General features: G+C 45.7%; 1 protein-coding gene across 2 annotated transcripts in view; it reads left to right on the top strand.

Moving 5' to 3' along the window:
• The window catches only part of GIPR (gastric inhibitory polypeptide receptor), a 17,699-nt gene extending 10,102 nt beyond the window's left edge, over window positions 1–7,597 (top strand). For both annotated transcript variants that reach the window (XM_072431152.1, XM_072431153.1), the window contains exons 6-12: window positions 154–313; window positions 410–470; window positions 614–683; window positions 5,426–5,514; window positions 6,632–6,770; window positions 7,011–7,052; window positions 7,351–7,597. In XM_072431152.1, the coding sequence (XP_072287253.1) occupies window positions 154–313; window positions 410–470; window positions 614–683; window positions 5,426–5,514; window positions 6,632–6,770; window positions 7,011–7,052; window positions 7,351–7,518 (729 nt within the window). In that variant the 3' untranslated portion in view covers window positions 7,519–7,597. The remainder of the gene's footprint in view (window positions 1–153; window positions 314–409; window positions 471–613; window positions 684–5,425; window positions 5,515–6,631; window positions 6,771–7,010; window positions 7,053–7,350) is intronic.
• Window positions 7,598–15,056: the final 7,459 nt, after the last annotated feature.

The raw sequence follows: 15,056 nt of genomic DNA, 5'->3' as shown, positions 1-15,056 counted from the left end.
GGCTTCTTTGATCTGTGCATGTGGTTGATCTTGTCAGGCTTCTCTCATTACTTGTATGGGGTAAGGTCTGATCAGGGTTGTTACCTGTAAAGGTTGGGATGACAACCCCCCTGTTCTGTATGGGGGTCCTCACAGTGTCCTCTGTCTCCCCAGACTCTGGTTGGGTGTCGCGTTGCTCAGACCATCACACAGTATTGTGTAGCTGCCAATTACTACTGGCTGCTAGTGGAGGGCCTCTACCTACACAACCTGCTGGTTGTTTTGTCTTTCTCTGAAGAATCAGCACTGCCGCGATATATGGCGCTGGGATGGGGTAAGTCCATGATCTCTATGGGATGTACTTATTACCCCGGGACATATCACAATGACACGCCTTCCTGCCACGTCAGTGACTGTGTGTTTCCTGTAGGGGCTCCTGTGCTGTTTGTTGTCCCGTGGGGCGTTGTGCGGCAGTTGTATGAGAACACACAGTGAGTACAACACAATTTCCACTCCATACTACCAGCACGTGTCCAGAGGGAGCATAACAATGCCAAATAACATTTCCTGGTATAGTGCAGGGGACACCATGAACATCCCATGAGATTGTGTGACGGCCTTGTCTGTCTTCTAGGTGTTGGGAGAGAAATGACAACCGCTCATACTGGTGGATAATTCGATCTCCAATTCTGTTTGCTGTTGTGGTGAGTGGAGTCCCTGTGACACTGGGCATTTGTTATTATTGTGTTCCCTTATCTGCTGAATTGCACATGACTGAGGTATGCCAACCTGTGCTACCTACTCCACTCTTCTCACCTCCAATTTACCTTACAATAACACACCGACACCTGCAGGTATGGTGAAATTGGCCCTAAGGCTGTTTATTAATATAACACTTTTAAATAACTCAACACATTACAAATGACAAATAATCACTATAGCATTATCCCTCTCAGGCGTCTTAACTCCATTTCACCACATTTACACTGGATCTTAAATTGATATAAATCTGCCACTCTACAGCCTCAGGAACGATATCAATCCCGCATCTCCAATACAAAGTTATTCACCTCCCTGTTCACTTTTGCCCTGGCCTTATTTAGCCGTACCACTGACCTTGCCTGCCTCCAACTTGTCCTGGCCACTATGTCTGACCACGATAAGGTTTGGGAAGGCCGTCCGTAGACGCAGGAAATCCCACTTGATATCCCTAATGAGTTCTCTTATTGACCTGACCCCCAAATCATTTGCACCTGCATGAATAACAACCACGTCAGATGGCCTATCCAACCTAGAAAAAATATTAATCTCCAGTAACACTCTGCTCCATACCATTCCTGGTACCCCAATCCACCAAAGTACCCCCTCCTCACGGGAGATCCCCAGCTGCTGTCGTTCAGGCCGAACTGCTGCTCGCCTAGCACCCCAACAGACATAGGAATGTCCCACAATCCATAAAATAACAGGGAACTGCATCTAAATGAAACGAAAACACAAGACCTGGAAAATTGTGCATTACCCCCATTCTCAACAAACCTGCCTACCTGCCACCTCTCCAACCTCCCTCTACAGATCCCTCAATTTGTCCTCCGGCAGCCGAAATTCCATTGCCATAGTATCAATCACTATGCCCAAGAAAGACAGCTCAGTCACAGGGCCTTCTGTCTTATCCGGGGCCAGTGGAACCCCAAGACGGTCCGCCACATACTGCATTGTGCCCAACAACAAGCTGCAGATACGTGACCCCGGGGACCCACACAGAGGAAATCATCCAAGTAGTGTAGCAGCAAAGGGACCCCCACCAAATCCTTTACTACTCACTCTATAAAAGTACTAATAGTTTGGAATAAGGCACATGACACTGAATAGCCCATGGGAAGACAGCGATCCTCAAAGAACCCCCCCCCCCATGTACAGCCAAGCCACTGGGTGGACCGAAAGCAGCCAATAGGCTGCCTCTATGTCCACTCTAGCTAACAGCGCTCCTTGTCCATACTTCTGGACCCATCTCACCTCTTCGTCAAAAGAGGCATATGACATCGAGCAAAGCTTGGGTCAATAGCCACATTCACCGAACCCCCGTTCGGATAGGAAAGGTGGTGAATCAATCTAAACTTATTAGCCTCCCTTTTGGGTACCAAGCCCAATGGGGATGCCACCAAACCCATGACTGGGGGGGTTCTACAAAAGGCTCTGCCATGCGCCCTAAACTCACCTTTTTGTACAATTTTGACAGCACTACCTCAGGGTTGTTCAATGCCGAGCGCAAATATCTGGGAACTTGCGGCACCAAAAGCATTGCACATGGAAAGCCCCTCCCAAACCCCTCCTTCAGGACCCGTGCTGCTTTCTGGTCCGGATACCTATTTAGGAAAGGTAGCATCCTTTCTAGTCCCACTAGAAACCACCCCCCCCTCTTTGCCCCAATTGCCTTCCACACCTTGCAACACCATGGGCTCCCCCACACCCCGAACAATTATGCAGGAAATGGCAGAAATTTCGCCTTTCTTTAAATTGCAAGCATGTCCCCTTCTTGTGTAGGGCAGAGAAATTAGAGGAATTCTGGCTTCTGGCCCCCCAAGAAAGTGCTGATATCATCAAACGCATCCACAGACCTATGCGTTGCCTGAACTGCTCATCATACGTAAGCCATGCCTGCCCCCCATAAACCCTGTAAGCCTCACTAATGCCTTCCAAATATCCAAAAAGCGCCAAGCAATGCTCTGGCTTCTTTTCCCCAACTACGCTCGCCAAAATGGAAAAAGCCTGAAGCCGATTCCAAGCCAGGTCTGTGGTATCGGGCGATGCCGCCGCGACTCCTCATCCCCCTTTCTATCATCCCCAGCCCCACCTCTGTCCAAATAAAATGTTCCAAAGGGAGAAGGGAAAATATTTCCATATACTGACCTCGCCATATTTTCTCCCGCACTTCCTGTTTCAGATGCGACCCCAAATGTCCCTCAAAACAAACGTACACTTCTCCCCGTGCACTGTCACCTACATTTACGTGATCTGGCTCTACTGCATGAGCCCCCTTCTGCCCAGCATGCTTACCCGGCCTAACCCCCAACCCCCCTTTAACCCCCAGCGCCCCCCTTGTCTGCCCTGGCCTGCAGCAAGTCTTGTAACAAGGCCCTAACCCCCTCCAACACTCAAGGCACCTCACTGACCCCTCCATCCATTCCTGCCCCCCCAACTGACCAGCATCTCACTGAGCCCCCCCACCCCTCCCTTCAACCCCCTTTTTTCCCACAGGGCCTACCTTGAAGCCTGACCTCCCTCACTGCCTATGGGCTCCGTGGCCGGAGCTCCTGTCGCCGATTACCCGCCTTCTTCAGCTGCCCACTGGTCAGGCAGCTCACCCTCCAGAAGGACCCCTTCCACTCCCTCCTCTTCACCTACCGAAGAAATGGGTCCTTCCGGAGAAATGGGTCCTTCCGGTGACGCACTTCCGGTGATGTCACCGTGCCTTGGCATGGTCAGGCACCATCTTCCTGAAGTCCTCTACTTCTCTGATCTTGCAATACCGCCGCCATCCTTGAAGGGACCACACCAGACACTGTATCCTGAATCCCGGAACCTGTTCCTCCACGGACCCACTTCTTGCACCAACTCATCTCTCCAACTGCACCTGGGGACAGGTCGGCGCCCGCATCAGGACCACCACCGTGCCGGGCCTCCGTTACCACTGCGCCATGACGCCTCTTCCGCAGTAAGGCCGCCTGCTCCCACATCCCTGCCGATCTAGAACGCACCCTGGGCAGTGGGACCCCAGGACTGCGTCCCCTTGGGCTCCGCCTTAGGGATTCATCCCAGCACCCCCCACTACCCCAGTAGTGGCCTGTTTTGCGGGGCGGTCTGGAAGGTCCTTTATGGGGCTCCCATTGCGGCGGCGAGCCCTGGAGACCTCTGGACTCATCCGATGGCCATCCGAGGCTGGGCCGCTCCAAAACGGGATCTTGACCACCCAATGGCAATGAGGCCCCCTGAATCATCGAATTCAATTGATCTTCCAGCCATCAAGGGCCCTGGAACACAGCAGCAGCCCCCAGCTGGGCCCATAGAGCATTACTAGAAGCCATATTAAGTACAAAGCATGATCTCTTCCCCTTCCAAATGTCAAATTTCTGATCTCCTCCCTTTCCTCTCTATTTTATAAACTTCATTTCACCCTCCCTTTGTTTTTATTAATGACCTATCCTGACCCCTGTCTGATCAGACCACTCACCCCTTTATCACAAAACCTATTGGCCTTCCCCCCTAGGTCATGCTGGCCCCCGCCTATCTCCCCTGTCGCAGGCTTTTGGGGTCTCACTGGAATCTCAGAACACATTATGTTTTCATCATTTTTCACAATGGTGACTTTTGGCTTTAATTTAATATGTTAAACATAAATATAGTATAAAATATTTAGGAATTGGAGCCATTTTTATTCTTACAATCCAGGGGCTCAGATGTAATTGGACAAATGAGAATAGATTGAAATAACATGGCTGAGGTCTGAAATGCTTGGACATCACCAGACGTCTGTAAAACTTTTCCCGTTACTGCGGCGGCTTTCAGTTGTTTGTGGGTCAAGCAAGTGAAATGCTCAATTGTGTTGAGATCAGGTGACTGACTATAGGAGGATATTCTATTTCTTTGCTTTAATAAACTCCTAGCTTGCTTTCCTTGGATGTTTGGGTTCATTTGTATCCAATCGGCTTTCCTGGAATTGGTTTGATTTCAGCAGTATGTTACAGATGCCTTTGTATGGCTCTTCCAAGCCTTCTCGGCACTTTTTTCTTGCCACCGTTCTGGTAGAGGTTGATCTTAGTTTCATCTGAACATAGAATGTTCCACAACTTTTTAGATGTTATTTTTTAGCAACATTTCTCTCTCTTAATTGCAGACTTGGATATTGATTTGCTTCCCACTTGCAGAGTTCTTCACTTTGCAGGAAATGATCCCTCCATCATCTACCACTGTTGTTCTTCCATGGACGTTCAGACATTTCTGGCAGACCATTCTTTGTACCAAAATCTGAATTTAGCTCCCTTAATCACACCTGGAATCCAGACCTTTATCTGCTCAATTAGGGAAAAACAAATGTTATATGAGTTTGGAGAAATAATTTGGGCCCTCTTAAAACGAGGGTGGCACATATTACAATATTACAAGAGCTGTAATTTCAAAACCCTTCCTCCAATTTGGATGTCAATCCACTCAAATTAAAGCTGAAAGTCTGCACTTTATTTCTATTATATAACTGTAATTTAAATATATAGTAAAAAAGCAAAACCCGTGTAAGCATCCAAATTTTTATGCACCCATCCGTATTTCCTGCTGTAACTTACATATAATTTAATAAAGTTATTACAGTAAAGCTCCGTTATATTCTAAAATGGACCATTGCATAATTCAGTCATTACTAACCTGCACATATATCATTCTTTGATGTCGTCAGGTGAATTTTATTATCTTCCTTCGGATTCTGCGCATTCTGGTGCTGAAACTACGGGCCAATCAGATGAGGCGGAGTGACCGCAAATACAGGTGGGCCAATCACATGACAGCTCTGCAGACTTTACATTATTCATTACTATGAGCATATACATAGGGGTTTATTTTGCGGCAAATCAAACTTAAATATATTATTGATTATTGTAATTATCCAACATTCATATATATACAATAATATCATTTGGGTCTGCCCCACAATAAAATGCAAAGAAATCCATTTTTTTTTTATTTTGTGTTTCTTTGCATTTTATTGTACAGTTCTCGCTAACGGTCTCAACCTATCCCCTGAGAAAGCCAGTCAGCGAAAAGCGTCAGGATTTAAAAAAGTTTTTTGCTTGTTTACATAGCAGTGAATCATTTTATCTGGGTCAAGGGTCCATGATTGCATGATATTAATGGGACAGAACCAAATTCTTTTTCATATTATGTATATGAATGTTGGATAATTACAATTGTCAATAATATGTTTAAGTTTGATTTGCTTTCTCCTACCTTCCTGTCCTTATTTCTATTTATTCATAGTATTACTCAAGGGGGTGGCCACTATACAAACCAGAAACTGAACCCAGGAGGAAAAAACAAAATCTCTCTATGAGTATATATGTATATAGTTATATGATATTTCCCCACTCACTTGCCTTCCTCCTCCTTAGAGTTCTAACATTCCAATAATAATAATGTAAAGGATTCATCTGAATAAACTGGTTCAGTGCTAAAAAAAAAAAATAACTGGCGATGGCCAAGAGAATTGTGTGCCTGCTATATGCCGGAAGAGGTCCAGTTATTGGCACGTTATTGGTAATATATGCTGAATGTATCGTTGCTATAGATTAGCCTTTCTCCCTTTTCACCCTAGAGAAACCCTTTAACTTATTTCAAGGTCTTGAAGAACCTGTGCTAAAACCAATTCATGAGGTGTCAGTGGGAAAATGAGTGGTGGCTAGTGGTCAGTTGGCAGAATGCTCCCCCTACAGTGCGGGTATAAATGGCACCCTAAACACAGATACAATGACCTCGGTGGGTTTTCTGCTGGCTTGGACTGAAGTAATATGCAGGCAGCAGCATAAAGGAGGACCCAGCAATTACTGAAAGAACCCTGCTTGAGAATGGCTGCTGTAACCTCTTACTGCTTCTCTTCTTCCATCTCCAGGTTGGCCAAATCAACTCTGACATTGATCCCTCTTCTTGGGATTCATGAGGCCGTCTTTAATCTGATCCCGGAGGAGAGTGCACATGGCCGTGTCAGATACAGTAAACTAGGACTGGAGTTATTGCTCAGCTCCTTTCATGTAAGAAAATGTCAGGGTGTATATGGAAGCATGGGATTGGTCAGTGGGGGGTCAGAATGTCTCTTTGTTGGGGTACACAGGTTATCCTAGGTGTAATGAGGAATGATAACCAGTCCTTCCCATTATTTTATAGTGAAGGGGAAGCTGTTCATATGATATTCATGCATAGCTGAGAGGAAATACTTGTCTGCATGTAGCTGTACATATATCTGATCTCACACTGGTCATGTCTTTGTGCAGGGACTACTGGTCGCCATTCTCTACTGTATCTGCAACAAAGAGGTAAGTGAATTCCCTGCTGTGTCCCCCGACACCTCTGTACTTCTTCATCATCTGCAACTTTCTCTTCTGTCTTAGTCTCTCCTCCTATGGGGATCACTGTACCCCTCAGTCTCTTGTCCTATGGGGATCATTGTACCCCTCAGTCTCTTCTCCTATGGGGATCACTGTACCCCTCAGTCTCTCCTCCTATTGGGGATCACTGTACCCCTCAGTCTCCTGGGGATCACTGTGTCTCTCTCCCTCCCCACTTCTCTCCCATTGAGTACTTCATATTTATTTTCTGTACTCTGTTCGGCAGGTCCAGGCAGAGTTGCGCAGGAAGTTGAAGGATACATTCACCAGAGAACATTCATCCTGCACATCCAGGTCACTGCCACCCTCTTCTGGAAGACCCCCCATCGGTGAGGATTTGATATCTGAGAGCTCAGAGGCTGCCCAGCCTATCGCCCGCAGCAGGCAATGTTAGGATGAAGCACTTCATTCATTTTATTCCATTTATTTATTTGTTGTTTGTCATGTTCATTAAAATCTTGTGAAAAAGGAAAGTGCAGCACACAGATCATTTCTCTCTCTAAACCTAATTATTATTATTATTATTATTATTATTATTATTATTAATAATAAACAGGATTTATATAGCGCCAACATATTACGCAGCGCTGTACATTAAATAATCCAATACAAATACATACAAACATTTCAATACATTGTTTCCAGTTTATTGCATGTCAGCCACAACTCACACATAGCTGCCTTGTCCATGGTCAGAATGTTAAAGGTATTCAGCCGGAGAAATGATTTACTTACCAATATTCCTAACACATAAAGTGTAGAACTAATATGTTATATTACATGTAATAGTTTAATATTGATTAACATTTTTTATGATGCACTACATTTATGAAATGACAAAATGCGTGTAAATCAGAGAAAACATACAAGTTATTTACAACAGGTGATGGGACAATATGTTGGGAAGACTGCTGCTTTTATTTCAGTTTCCAGGTATTGTGACTTGTGGTTGTAGGATGGGTATTATCCATAAATTCTACATGGGGGTTGTTTGAGGGTTAAACATCTAGTTTCTGACAAATGCTGTTATCTGACACGCTTGGACCACCTGTAGTTTCCAATTCCAGTTACATGCAACTGATATCTGATTCCTCATTAACCCTTCTCCTGCTACATAAAGTGGTGAAAACTCAAATGATTTCATCAGAATAATGCCAGAATCCTAAAACCAAGGACTCCAAGTGGAATCAAGGGAGAAATATGGAGAGACCTGTTAATTGACTTTGTACAGTAAATCTCATCACAGAAGCCGCACAGACAGATATGCCCAGAACCCAAAGAACATGTACCAAGTACGTACCAGCTACACTAACCCAACCCATGCCTTCTCACCACGGCCTGTGTGCCAGCTCAATCTAGGTTAGTGCCATTTCTATATAATATAAAGGTCTGGAAGACCCAGTCCTCCACCTTCTTCCACTACATCTCTACACCAAATATGATAATCTATGTGCTTTGGAAGATTCAAACCAACTTTAATAGGACAACAAATAAGATGGATTTTAATAAGAACCATCTTATTGGGGAAGAGAATGCAATAAAGAATAATCATTTTTAAAATGTCTTTTCTCCCATCCATGTAAACATAGCTTGGTCCTAGGATTTAGGATCCTGAGCTACAATTTGTAGTAATATAACAAATCCAGGATCACCCCAAGGTCCCAAGAAAAAGGGAATACTTTTGAGGAGACATAGGAAGGGAATTATGTTTACAGGTAGTATTTCAGATCTGGTAGGGCGCATTTTAAAGCTATGCCACCAAAACAATTTAATTCCAACATCAAACTAGGTGAAGAAAATCCAAAGAGATATTTGTAAAAAATATGTCATTGGCAAAGCTTTCCCTGCACTAGTACCAATAGACAGCATTCTTGCTCCATACATATTTGGAAAATACAACCAATAACATGGATGGACAATATTAAGCAAATATCAAGCAAATAAACTACAAACCCTGACTTATATTTCAGTGAAAACCCCATATTTCCCCATTGGCATGGAATTAGGAGTCTGGTGTATTTGGTGGATGTAATATCCTCTTCTGGAGTTTGGCTGCTTTTGGAGGTAGAGAGGGATGTTACCTGTATCCATAATTCCCATCCCATTTTTATGTAGATCTATAACAAACAGCTTGCCGCTTTTATCCCAATTTGTAGAAATTTGAAGACAAAGATCTCAACGTTACCTAATCCTGGTGTTCAGGACCTCATGCAGTTTTATTCTAAGTGTCTGCAGAGTTCTGCCACCCCCCGGGGTCTAAGCATATTTTTGCTTCTGATATTTGGATCTGTGCAGGTAGGTCAGCTATTTCTTTCTGTCTCTTGCAGAAATCAATAATAATGTGATGATTGCTTTGCCACCCTCCCAAAGCTGATCAGAGACATGACCAAACCACACTTCTTGGCAAGGTAAAGGCAATATAATACAATGAACAAAGAACCTTATAACTTATAAATCTCTACTCCCAGCACTTTTTTCCAAATATGTTTGCCCGAAAGAAAGCAAATCAATTCATAGTAAGAACTGACGATCAGGTGAGTGGTAGGTAAAATCTTTGACCAATGGAGCCAATAATCTCCAAGAATCTCTGAAATGTAGGTTGTGCTGAGATCTCCTTACCTATCCCAGTGTATGACATTTTGGTCTAAGCTAATAAAATCACCCCCACGTTCACCCTCTGAGAAATCCAATTTTCTGACAGAGCATTGAGAAGGGCATGTTGTGTTAAGGAAGTGAACATTTGCAAAGTGTGTGATTTGGTTTTGCAAGGATCCTTTCAGAAAGATGAACCTTCCCTGAAGAGTCTGACATGTTCCCTCAAGTAAATCAAAAAGAAATCCATATGAATAGCAGTGACCAAATCTCTTCTTATGTATAAACCATTGGGTAAAGTACAGGACAGGAAGTTCCCTTTCCATCTGAATGCTCCCGTCTCAGCACAGTATCTACATCATAGACTTCAGTGCCAGGGCACTCCTGTGGGCAGTCTGCTGTTTAGATTCCTGAATGGAATGAAAGGGCAACAAATTGTGGAGACATGGCCAGCTTTTTGGTCAGATGGGTATGTTATGACATGATGGCATCTATACGGACCAGTCCTCCCCCCTACTAAATGTCCTAGGTCCTCTGTAATGTCCAGTTAGAGGCTGTGACCCTTCCCGACGTCTATGACATGGAAGGCCATAACACAATGTTCTAGCCCCGTTCAGGAGATCATCTATGACACTTTGTAAGATAGTAGGAGCATTTTTCATCTCAATGGTTTGACATATAACACAAATGAAGAATACAGGAACATGACAAATACGGGACTTAAAACGGCAGTGGATTTATAAAAAGTTATCATATACCTTTTATTTCCTTTGTTAGGAAATAAAAAATATACATGCCTCTTCTCTTATACCAAGTTTCAAGAAGAGTTAATCAACATTGTTAGCATACATGGGCTAGATACATTGTACACATTACATACGATGAGATCATCCGACGCGTTTCGCAGACTGTGTCCACTTCTTCAGGGGTGTAATTGGTACAGCTAGTAGTTGTATCAGCACAAAAGTTGGTACATTCACCGGCATGTTTACTCTCTTGGTATGAAGGTAGGCAAAGGCAGAAATAAAATCACATCACACAGAGATGGCACCTCCGGATAGGTGCCCAGCATGAGGGATATCATGAGAAACCATTATCAGCTGCTACCAGTACTTATGGGGTACAGCTAAATGGAGATCTGCCACCCCTAGGTCAATAAAATGGCTTCTCTGTAAAGCAAGTCTTGTTCCCAGTACAACCTCACACAGTGCTTAGCCAGACCCCCGAGATCTTCCAGGCTGCCTTTAGCTTTAACTGCCTCAGGGAGTGCTCTGCCAAAGGTGCCTGAGAGACATTAGTGACCCGCTGGGCCAAGTTCAGAAATGAAGGGTTTGAGCCAGGTAGATTGACCTCTTCTGCAGACCATTCCTCAGTAGCAGTGAGCAGCAGCCGGTCTGAGGAGGACTTGAGTTGTTGGTTGGGGGGAGGGAGGTATCTGCATTGCACAGATCATTACACATAACAGTTCTTCTTCCAGGCCTTCGCTCTGCTAATACACTGGGGCCACACTTTTGCATAAAGTGAGTCTCCTTTTGACTATCCCCATAATTCTGTATGGGAGTTATGTAATTGGGTAATTTAGTACTCATAAGACCAACTTAATAATTTTATGTTTAATATTCCAAGGATGGGCACCTCCTGCTCACCTAATCACCAATCGACCCAGAGATAGAGGGAACTTGCCTTCTGCTCACCCAATCAGCAATAGACCCAGATATGTAGAGAGGACGCCTCCTGCTCACCCAAACACCAATGAACCCAAAGATGGAGGGAAGTCCCCTCCTTTTCACCTAATCATCAATGGACCCAGAGATGGAGGGAGGTCACCTCCTGCTCACCCAATCAACAATGGGCCCAGAGATAGAGGGAGGTTGCCTTCTGCTCACCCAATAAGCAATGGACCCAGACATGGAGGGAGGTCACCTCCTTCTCAGCTAATCACCAATGGACCCAGAGGTGGAGCTAGGTTGCCTTCTGCTCCGCCAATCACCAATAGATCAAGAGATGGAGGGAGGTTGCCTTCTGCTCACCCAATCACCAATGGACCCAGAAATGTAGAGAGGTCGCCTCCTGCTCACCCAAACACCAATGAACCCAATGTCAGGGGGTAAGGGGGAAGGAAATGAACACCAGAATGTAAACAGGAAGATAATGACAAGGGACTAGATCTCCAAGCTAGGGAGAGGGAAATGGTCACAACCTACTGCAACCCTAGATCTAGCCCTGACTCCTGTCAGTATGAATAGACCCTGAAGGTGGGAGGATTCATACACCAGAACCTAAACCCTAGGAGCCCTTGAATGCCCTAGGAGTAGTGACAGGGTATGAGACTACTGGTTCCTTCCCAGATGAACGAACCAGCGCCCCCCTGAGGCCTAGTAACAACAAGAGAACAACAAAATACAGAGAGCAGTAATCTTATCTTCAATAGAAAATGGAGGAGCAGGAACTCAGGAGAGGACCACACACCAGCTCCTCCACCTCCAAGCAGAGAATATCAACCGCATGGCCTGAAGTGTAAGGCCGGGCTAAATAGAGGAATAGTAATGATAACAAGCTGCAGCTGAGACCCGAGGTGTGCTCATTACCAACAACAACACTGAAACAAGTGAAAGCAAAAAGACAGTCAGATAACTTCACGTGCAGCTTGTCTCTCAGATCTTCTACCCTCAGTCACGGGAGGTCCCCTCCTTTTCACCTAATCACCAATAGACCCAGAGATGAAGGGAGGTCGCCTTCTGCTCACCTAATTACCATTGAACCCAGAGATGGAGGGAGGTCGCCTTCTGCTCACCTAATTACCATTGAACCCAGTGATGGAGGTAGGTTGCCTTCTGCTCCCCCAAGCACCAATAAACCCAGAGATGGAGGGAGGTCACTTCCTGCTCACTCAATCACCAGGGACCCAGAGATGCAACAAGGTTACGTATAGTTGTTACTATTTAGTACCCATATGCACCTCATAATGTACTGTAAAGGGAAATAACTATTTTATTTTTGCATTATTATTTGAGGTCTTCCTAAAATTGAATCTTTTCTTTGATCCCTAAAACAATGGACAAAAAAGGGGGCCGAACGTTCACTGACCATAAGTATTGGTCACCAAGTGTCCCCACAAGGGTGAATAACTTATGGGGGCTTAGAGATTGGCCAACATTGGCATCTCTGTCTGAATTCTACACAAAGCTGATGTCAGGGTAGAGCTCAGCTAAACAAGGGGACAATTTTGTGTGATAGAGTATTGAGCAACTAAAACACACGGGGGCATAACCAAGGGGAACAGAAACAAAAATCTCCCCAATTATTTCCAGTTACACAAATTTCATTTGGTTTTCTCATGATGAGCCAGGGAACTGGAAGTTTCGCCAGAATAGTTCCAGCGTCTATAGCCTGTCATGTCAGAGAGAATAAAATGAACCCATCTTGGTATGAATTGATCCAGCCACCGGTTTGTGATGCCAGCCAATAATTGTGCCCCTACCACCAATCACAAAGATGGATTCTGTCAGAGATTCCTAGAAATCCTTGCTAACATTTTTTTTTATTTTTAATAAAATCTGCTATAGACTTTTTTATTCTTCACAACATTCTTCCCATGTGATCCCTTTCTGATGTCTCCATGTTAGGATTCAGGTGGAGCTGCAATGTTTAACCCCCCCAATGAATTCAGTTTTCCTCCTTCTGCTTGTCACGGTGACCACGCAGCTTAAAGTAGAATATTTACTGTGTGGTCTCAGCTGGAAGTGCCTCCGTCTGACCTTTCATAGGATTAAGTTTCTGTCCCGCAGGGCTGACACTCTAATAATCCCACACTGGGCCTGGAGATGAGCTGACCGCCGTGCTGTGATTATAGGATCAGAGATTTTCCTGTTTGTTCATCTTGATCAATATACGGGATAAACAGCAAATCTCTGTAGACAACCGCTATTCTTATTCCCCCAATACTTATATATCCATATACGGTAAGGTTCCCCCCATGATAAGGTCAGGGTCAGGGGGGCAGGTGGGTTAGAAGGTCAGGGTTAGGAAGGACAGGGTATAGTCAGGGTTGGGGGGGTGTATAGTCAGGGTTGGGGGGTGTATGGTCGAGGTTTAGAGGGTGTATGGTCAGGGTTGGGGAGACGTATGCTCAGGGTTGGGGAGACGTATGGTCGAGGTTTAGGGGGTGTATGGGCAGGGTTGGGGGGGAGTGTATGGTTGGAGGGGGGTGGTGTAGGTTTAGGGTTGGAGGGTGTGTAGTTAAGGTTGAGGGGGTCAGGGTTGAGGGGTGTATGTTCGAGGTTGGGGGGAGGTGTATGGTCGAGGTTTGGGGGATGTATAGTCAGAACTGGAGGGGTGTATGGTCATGGTTGGGGGGGGTATATGGTCATGGTTGGGGGGGTGTATGGTCAGGGTTGGGGCTTTCAGGGTTGAGGTGAGGTGTATGTTTAGGGTTGGGGGGAGGTGTATGGTAAGGTTTTGGGGGGTGTACGGTAGGGGTTTGGAGAGGGTATCGTCAGGGTTGGGGGTGTATGGTTAGGGTTGGGGTTAGAGGGGGTATGGTCTGGGTTGGGGGGTGTATGGTCAGAGTTGGGTGGAGTTGTATAGTCAGGGTTGGGGGGGGAATGTATGGTCAGGGTTGGGGGGGCAAATGGTTGGGGTAATGATGGGGGATATGGTTGGGGATAGAGAGGGTGGTGTATGGTTGGGGTAGGGGGGTGTATGGTCAAGTTTTGGAGGGTGTATGGTCAGAGATAGGGAGGGGTGTATGGTCAGGGTTGGGGAGGCAAAGGGTTAGGGAGGGAGGTGTGGTCAGGGTTGGGGGGGGTATGGTTAGGGTTGGGGGGGTGTATGGTCAGTGTTAGGGGTGTATAGTCAGGGTTGGGGGGGTGTATGGTCAGGGTTATCGGGGGGGGTGTATGGTCGGGGCTGGATCACACGGCAGTATGAATCCACAAAACAGGATGTGTTGCTAATAGTAACCAACCATGACCTCCCTTAAATGTCCCAGAAGCTCCCAAAACGATGTAAAGAATCTGATTGGCTGGGTACATTGAGTGCTCGCGCGTCCTCCCTCCCGCTCCAATGAATGCTGAGCACTGCGATGTACGTTTTCTCTAAATACGCTCTTAGCAGACGCTCCCTGCTTTGTCCGGGACTTTCCATATAAGGACATGCCCGGATCTGCGCCTTCTGATTGGCTGGCGACTCCTCCAGCAACTGTCCGTCACCAGAACGCAGCGTGGGAGCTGTAGAGGACTGTCCCTTTAAGAGGTCACCTGACCCTCCCCCTCCCTAAGTGACATTTCCCGGTCGGGAGAGGAAACCGGAGCCGGTGAGGGGAGCGGGAACCTCGGGTGG

Source organism: Pyxicephalus adspersus, chromosome Z (genome assembly GCF_032062135.1).
Source record: "Pyxicephalus adspersus chromosome Z, UCB_Pads_2.0, whole genome shotgun sequence".
Taxonomy (NCBI): domain Eukaryota; kingdom Metazoa; phylum Chordata; class Amphibia; order Anura; family Pyxicephalidae; genus Pyxicephalus; species Pyxicephalus adspersus.
The sequence above is the reverse complement of the archived record's forward strand: the minus strand, read 5'-3'. Positions and strand labels throughout refer to the sequence as shown.